This window comes from Etheostoma spectabile, chromosome 4 (assembly GCF_008692095.1).
Source record: "Etheostoma spectabile isolate EspeVRDwgs_2016 chromosome 4, UIUC_Espe_1.0, whole genome shotgun sequence".
NCBI lineage: Eukaryota > Metazoa > Chordata > Actinopteri > Perciformes > Percidae > Etheostoma > Etheostoma spectabile.
Genome location: NC_045736.1, coordinates 14,513,613 through 14,521,727, shown reverse-complemented (window position 1 = coordinate 14,521,727; position 8,115 = coordinate 14,513,613). Strand labels below are relative to the sequence as shown.

At 39.0% G+C, this 8,115-nt stretch overlaps 1 protein-coding gene across 1 annotated transcript in view; it reads right to left on the bottom strand.

Moving 5' to 3' along the window:
• Positions 1-200: 200 nt before the first annotated feature.
• pparg (peroxisome proliferator-activated receptor gamma) overlaps positions 201-8,115 on the bottom strand; it is a 29,428-nt gene continuing 21,513 nt past the window's right edge. The window contains exons 5-9 of the mRNA XM_032513569.1: positions 6,303-6,502; positions 3,186-3,303; positions 2,771-2,964; positions 2,359-2,602; positions 201-1,522 (exon numbers count right to left, since the gene is read on the bottom strand). Coding sequence (XP_032369460.1) covers positions 1,275-1,522; positions 2,359-2,602; positions 2,771-2,964; positions 3,186-3,303; positions 6,303-6,502 — 1,004 coding nt within the window. The 3' untranslated portion in view covers positions 201-1,274. The remainder of the gene's footprint in view (positions 1,523-2,358; positions 2,603-2,770; positions 2,965-3,185; positions 3,304-6,302; positions 6,503-8,115) is intronic.

Genomic DNA, 8,115 nt, shown 5'->3' with positions numbered 1-8,115 from the left:
TGTGTGTGTGTGTGTGTGTGTGTGTGTGTGTGTGTGTGTTTGGTAAGAGACACTGAGGACAGCTGATGTAATGACTGCAAAACAGATTTCCAGAGTCTGGGTGACTGGAATGCTTTCAAAAAAGGCATTATTAGGAAATGTTTTTTGACAGTACATTGCAAGTCCACTGAAATGACTTTAAGCAAGAGACAAATTTCAAGTAAAAAGTTAGAAAATATTTTATTTACAACAACCCCCCCTCGTATTAATCCAATTGCTTTGTCTGCAGATCCTCAACGCCCACCAACCCATCCCAGCTGTCCAGTAGACACTTTGCATATAGATAAAAAATATAATTTCATAGCAAAAATTATAACTCAACCACTTTTAAAGAATTTAAAATCAAACAATGCTGAAAAGCGTGTTTGACAGACAATTTCATCCATACAAAAATAATACATATGGCTGTATATTATACAATATACATGTGTAATATATCTTTTTTAAATGGCATTTATTCGACAAAAAAAGTCAAACAGAAAGTCTGAAAGGCACAAAATGGTGTTTTCCGTTTTTTTTCTTATTACAAACATCCACATGCAAATGTGCCTTTCGGTGGCTTCACACTTTCTCACAGGTTCTGCAGGTGGACGAGACCAAAATATGTTACAGGCAATAATCTGATTTCTGTCTTTAGATAAAAATGATTAAAAACAGATAGCACTTTCCTCCTGATGCCAAAACTGATTGTGTATTGTATTGGTTTGTGTGTGTGCGCCAGCATTCATTTATTTGTGTGTGTTCACAGAGGTATTGAAGCACGTAGACACTGCTGGTGCCTATGACAGTTGTAACGCAACATGTAGATAAGCTGCACTTGAACAACACATACTCTACTGTGTGACACGTGGTGTAAAAATATTCACAGTAATTCACAGTTAGTTACAGACTCTCGTCCTGATTGGTGCAATAGGTGGTAGTTTCGTATTTTAGTTGGCAGCCCACTCGTTCACAAAAGGTCCAGGCTCAGCAGTAGCTACATGACATTGCTGCTGTCTAGACGAGCTCTAACACACAGATTGTGTCTTTCTTTCCTTGATTTCCCTTTTGCTGTTCTTCCTCCTCTCTTTCTCAATTCCACTCAGCCTGTCTGGCTACCTCCCTTTATTTCAACACACCAACAGCACAAAGTGCTTCAACTGTATAACTTCACAAGTCATGATTTTAAAGATAAAATCTCTTTATTCCCTCTTTTATTTCTCTTTCTCTACTTGTCCTTTTCTTCCTGTTCAATTCTAATACAAGTCCTTCATGATCTCCTGCAGCAGCGGGTGTAAGCAAATATCCACCTCTGTCTTCTTCAGCAGCTGGATGAGGTGGACGTGGTTGGTGACGATTTGACGCAGGTCCGTCATTTTCTGGAGAAGTTTGGCAAACAGTTGCAGAGAGACTGGGTGGTTTAGCTTCAGCTGCAGCTCGAGCGAATGGAGAACCGTTTCCTGAAGCTGCTCGATGGGCTTTACGTTCAGCAGGCCTGGGCGGTCTGGACGGGTCACAGAGACAGGGAGCATAAATCAGTGACTTTTCTGGTGGTATAATAAGTGTCTATTAGGTCAACATTTCTGTTGAGTAAAAAGCCCTTAATGTTGAAGTCACTTATTTCTGGACCTAGCAGTGCTAGTGCTATTTCTAAAAGCCATCTTATCTTCAAGCTATAATCTTAGTCATTTGTGTTAATAATTGACTTAAATGTCTGACGTTTCAGCCTCATCAGATCAAGGCCAGACTTTTATCATGTGGTCACACACTAACATGCAATATAATACAACATAGTGGTTTGTGCGTGAGGTTGGTTTGCTGTTGAACAGGCATTCAGGTTTAAATTTTAAACAGCTATTAATTTTAAAAAAAACATCATGCTTCATTCTTTAGTACTTTTCTTTTTGATATAGATCATTAATAACAGTGGAAAAACCTGAAGAAACAGGCAAAGTTAAGTGAGTCATAGTCACTTGTGTTGCTTTTTTGTCCTCAAAATGGAAAATTGTTTTACATTTTGGGAAATACGTATTTGCTTTCTTGTCAGGAGAAAGTTTATCCACTCTCACATTTGTCTGTTCAGTATGAAGCTGGAGCCAAGAGGTGGTTAGCTTATTATTTCACAAACACTTAAAAAGACTTAACATTAAGACTTAGCATGAAGACTCTAAAGCTAACACATAATCTAAGCCAACTCCCTTCCGGCTGCAAGCTTCGTTTTAACAACAGACACAATATTGGAATCAAAGTATTTCTTTAAGACTACTAGGACTAGAATACTATGATCGATGACATCTACAACATATCCTGTAGAAAAAGAAGAAGAAAAAAAACACTCACCCCCACTGAGGATAATGACAGCCAGAAACAGCGCCATGTCGCTGTCGTCTAGCTCCAGCATGTTGAACTTGACTGAGAACTCAAACTTTGGTTCCATCATTTGACAGAAAGGTTTCCTGAGACTCTTGAGGAACTCCCGCGTCATAAAGATCTGTCCGTAGGAGATCAGGGTCCCGTCTTTGTTCATTAGAGGCGCCATCATGATGATTAAGACCTCAATCACACCATACTTAAGCAAAGTTACCTGGGAAAAGGGTAAAGGTTGAATATACGGTGATTAGACCTTCACAAATGACAGGTGGTAAGTCATGGTTTTAAAGTGTTCACAGTGTCTTCTGCTACATTGATTGTATGTATGGTTTTTAGTGATAGAATGGATAAGTAGCAGTATTCAAGCCTGTCTTAGCATCACCTGATCATTGAGATCCAGGTGGATGAATCCTGGGATACTCTTGGCGAACTCTGTCACTTCTCTCACTGCTTCGGCCGAACGTGATTGGCAGCTTTGGAAGAAACGCAGTTCCAAAGCGTCTGATGGTGTCTGTCCGCTGATGCTCGTCATATCCAAAAAGCCAAACTCAGACCCCGTTTTAGCTCCTGTGATACCTGACATTGAAAAAGATGTGCATAGAAATGAACGTACGTCCCTGATGAGGCGGTTTGATTGCAGGATTACAAAGCAAACTGCAATGTTTAAATATCTTGGATGCAAAGGACAGAGAGAGTTTTAAAGCCAATTCAACAAGGAAGGTAACAGAGATGACAATTTAATTATTGGGTTAGATATCATCTTTAAATCGTGCCAAAGAGTATTTTTTATTTCTAACCTCCAAGTCCGGCTGTTAGGAGGGATGTCTGCTGCTGGTGCTCCTGGATGGGTATCTGCCTACAATTAATAAACTGCTCTCCTTCCATTAGAGACTTCATGTCATGGATGACAAAAGGCTGCAGGTAGAGAAGAAAGAATATGGAAGAAGAGAGATGTGTGGGAGTCAGAAAAAGCAGATAGAAAAGGACAGGAGAAAGGCAAAATAAATAAAGAAAGAAAGAAAGAAAGAAAGAAAGAAAAGAAAAAAAATATTGTCAGCTCCTCACAGGTCTTTTGAGGACACTTGAAATACAGATGTAATGACATGCTGTGTTTGCACGTTGGTGTCTCATTCAAAAGCAAACACCATGGATCTTATGTCTGATGGACAAAGTAAATCAATCCTAGCTTCAGGCTGAATCAGACAAAAACACAATTTCCAGATAAATGAAGCATAACTAAGTTAAACTGGCAAAACACCGGCAAAGACATGCACCGGCCTGAATGATGAATGGTACTATTATTTATATACTTAAAACTTCCTCATTCATAGCGGTGAAATGAATAATGAGACATCCTACAGGGAATTACAGCAAACAATTCACGCAAAACATTTTGAAATGAATAATCACTTCTCATGTGAGTGAATGAAGTAGATGTATACAGTATTTGCTGCATTTGCAGGAATCTATTAGTTCACATGATATGCAGCGTTCGTATGAAGATCCCGGCTACCAATTTTGGATTAGGTAATTTAAAGCACAAAGAAGAAATAGACACACATTGGTTCTCTTGTAAAGAAAAAGTTGAATTCATAAGCATTAAAATGCAATTGCCAAAGGAGACTAGCCCAGTTATCCACCTTTACTTTCTCATTTATTGTACAAAGTGTTCTACTGTATGTCAAACTAATTTAGCGCAACGTGTGCAAGTACTTGTTTCCCCTCTGATGGCAAGTCTGGAATGCTGGTACAGTTAAAAGTTGATTATACATCAACTCATATCAAGGTCCCATGTGTTAAAAAAAAACTGTAAATCATCTACAAAAACAAAAAATTATCCTATAATCATCCTTCCAATTTGTTTCAGGAGGTTCACTGTTGTTTAAACCAACAGATAATTCAGTGCTTTTGGTTGCTATCGCTGTGTGATGACCAGTCATAACAACCAGCAGAAAAAAAGGCGGAGCGGCCTTGAACTCATCCGACGATCCAGAGACAACAGAAAAGGAAAAAAGACTCAGATGCTGCTTGTACATTTTGTCCTCAGTTGTAAAGCCAACGGCAACGATGACTATAATAATAATAATAATTACTAATGAAGGCAAGAGTTGCAGTTGGTGCATTTGGTTCATTTGCACCCTCATATTCATTATTCCCTGCCCAACATTCACATCAAAGCTATAATTAAATTAAATGTAAATACATTTTTAAGTGCATGATCCAGGTGTTTGGTTCTACCTATAAAAATCTATTAAATCCTTCTGACAATATAATTAAAAGGTTCAGTTGGTCAGATTAAGCTATTAGTAATAGCTATTTAATAGATTTATTTGAACCGTACTTTTAACAATTTTCAGAATGAGTTATCAAACATATTGAAAATATTTGCAAAGGAAGATGATACTTTGATGTTTTTTTCATTGTTTACGTTATTTCAAGCCCTTAATAACAGTATCATGTCAGTTGTTCTGAGATGAATCACAAGACTGAAGCCATCACCACAAACCAACTGTGGATCATTATTAAATATTCACCACAGTTTTCTTTCAGCTGCCACTTGTAATTCAGTTGATGTGGATTTCCTGATAAGGTCTCTTTTGAACACTGAGATTTGATATCTCAAAACCTTACAGTACACATCAAAACACAGAAATGGATGATATCTCACATTTTATGACTCTGGCCAACACATTCTCCTACAGTCCACTTGTATAAATGACCAAATGTCTCAGTGAATTAGTTTGACTTGTTCAGATGGCATGTGGAAGCCATATCCTGTTGCATAGCTTGACCACTGTAATCTGAGGTGTTTTCTAACAGCCGAGACATGTACAAACCAGTCAATCCACTTTTCCTGTTAGAGCAGACATAATAGACTGAAAAGAACTTAACTGAACTGAACTGAGTTTGGCAATAAATAAGGTTGATAAATACCTGGAGTTAAAAAAGTTTGAACTAAGTTTCTTTCCTCCTTCACTTCAAACTTGTATTGTTCACCACTGTTTTCCCCTGAGAAACTGCTTGATTCAATTCAAAATGTGGTAATTCTGTAATATCATTTATGTGTAAGCAAAGACACATTTTTCATCGAGACAAGAAGGCTTTTTGTGTCCTACATCTGATTTCTGTCAGGTTCATTAAAGTCAAGAACAACAACATACAAATTCTTTCGGAAATTTTATTGAATAAATTAAGAATTCAATTTGGTGGCATGGCTCTGTTCAGAAGAGTCCCCTGACCTTTTTTGAGCACCATGCAAAAGCAGAGAGTTAGGGGACAGCAGCAGCATTAGGGGACGCTCACACAGTTTAAGACTGGTAGAGGAAAACTATTTCCCCATATGAACAGAGAGGCAACAATGACATAGAAGCCTATGCCACGTTATACATGACAAGGTGGAGCTGGGGCGGATGTGGGTTGCATCGATGAGAGCAGCAAGCAGTTAGGAACAAACTAAAACAGCTTTAAGTAAAGCGCCCTTGTTTGAGTGTAGCCATCAAGAAGCAAGGGGAGTTGACCAGCTGATGCGCTGACGTAGATCAGCTGATGCGCTGACCGTGTGGACCGTGTTGTTGCCAACAGCGGTTAGCAGTGTCTTGACTATTTGGCTTGGCAGAACTGACTTTTTTGTAGTTTGTTTTGAAATTTTTGGTCTTCTTTTTATCATCATGATTAAGTGTAACTTTTAGGATGGTGTTTGGTGGTTGGGTTGTTTGTGATACTTCCCAGAGTGGAATTCATAAAAAAACTATTTACCTATATTTGACTGTAGGTCTGAAATGGGCCTGTAATGATATCCAGTAGAACATTCAATAAAAAGGAATTGTGCTTATTATGCAGGCAGTGTGCAGCACTTTTCCACCATTATATAGCCTAATAAATAGAAGTGAAGTAGAATTGAGGGGGGTGCTTACCACGTTGTCTCCGGTCTTCCCAGCGAGGATGGCCCTGGCCTTGGCCTTGGTGAGGGGGAAGTATTTCAGATAGGCCTCGTACAGATGCCGGGCCAAAGCCCTTAGATCTGCAGCTTCCGGGTGCATGTGCACCATGTCAGACGAGAACTCAGCTAGCAGTTTCTCCTTCTCCGCCTGGGGCATTCGGCCAAAACGAATGGCTGGGAAAGGAAACAGACAAAGAGACAGACAGAAACACACATTAGAGCACAAATGGATACTCATAGCCAAGGGTTGGCGGGCGGACAGAAACAGTACATAAGAGCACACACAGAAATATACTGTAAGAAAGTATAATCAGACCAATAAACACATGTTTGTAAATGCATGCACATGACACACACAACACATTAAATGTAGGCTACATTCCATCTATTGTAAAATTTCTTTCTCCTGTCAAGTTATTAATTAACAAAAAGTTATAAAACAAACAGCTAAGACTAAAATCAGTGTAGCTCTGTATGGAGTTTAGCACCTCCCACGATTCTGATTGGTTTAAAGAAATGCCATTAATCCAGAGAACGTTCTCCTCCCATCCTCAAATGCTACGTGGAGTAGCCGGACCCTCCTCCAAAGCATTCAAAAGGAGGGTCTGGCTAAGTGAGACTACTGAGCCTGTGACTGCTGCCATGGTTGTTTAACTTCTTTATCACTAATATTTGGACAGCGATCACTGAATCAGATCAAACAGGCAATTTGCACAAAATGACCTGCTATGTACACTTTAATACTAAATACTAAAGCAAAACATGTTAAAGAAAGACTGACATAAAAAATGGGAGAATTCAGTTTAGATGGCTGAAAAGTTTGTTTTAGCTGTTGTTTAAGAGTATTTTTGGGGAATCCCAAGGGAAATCAAAGATTTCTAAATTTTAAAGCAGTGCATGCTCTTGCTCAGACAACTTTAATGAATGACTCACAGTTCATACCATCCTCCACTGAAAGAGAAAATCCCCTGTCAACAACACACGACAAATGTTGCTCCTGCAATTTAATGAGGCGTATCTAATCAAACAATTACAAAATATAGTTTCCTTTAATAACACTTTTATGTAGTTGTTTTATTGGCAACAGTGTTTTCACAGGTCACTGCAAAACCTGAAAAACTATTTTATCAAGTCTCATTTCTCCTTCCTTATCCATCTGTTACTGCATGTTATATTACATTGTGCATTTTCAAATACCAAACAAAAGAAGCCAAGTCTATTATTATATAAAATTATCGAGATTTCTGTTTTTATGTTTAAATTTTTCCAAAAAGAAATGTTGCAGATGATCAAGACAGACATTTGAGGCAGTGGTTCATAATTGTCCCATGGCAACCAGCCACAACGGTCTTTAGATTTTGCCAAGACCAGGTGACTGTGAGCCATGTACAGTGTGCCGGGTACAGAGCACCGTAAGGTGATGGTCCTGTGAACGGTCGTTGCAGTTGAGTTTAGCAGACGAAAGGTGAGTGGCACCAAAACGACTAGTTAAGATATGGTGGTTTGGATTAAAACACCTGTTCCTTGGGTGAAAGTCTTGTGTTTACCCCAGGACATAAACCCCCTTCCCCTGCTTGAAATCTGTGTGATTTAGGACCCAACAATCCACCCCGACCGCCTCCAGACGCAGACCTTTTTATACAGCACAAATCAATGTGGTGCATAAAGCAAGAAATACGAAGATTAACTAAGCCGGCAATTTGATTTCGCCCTGCAGCTCGGTCTGGAAACCTGCACGTTTAATTTTCCTGCTTCATTTCACAATTTTGCGGGAACCAATCACAAAC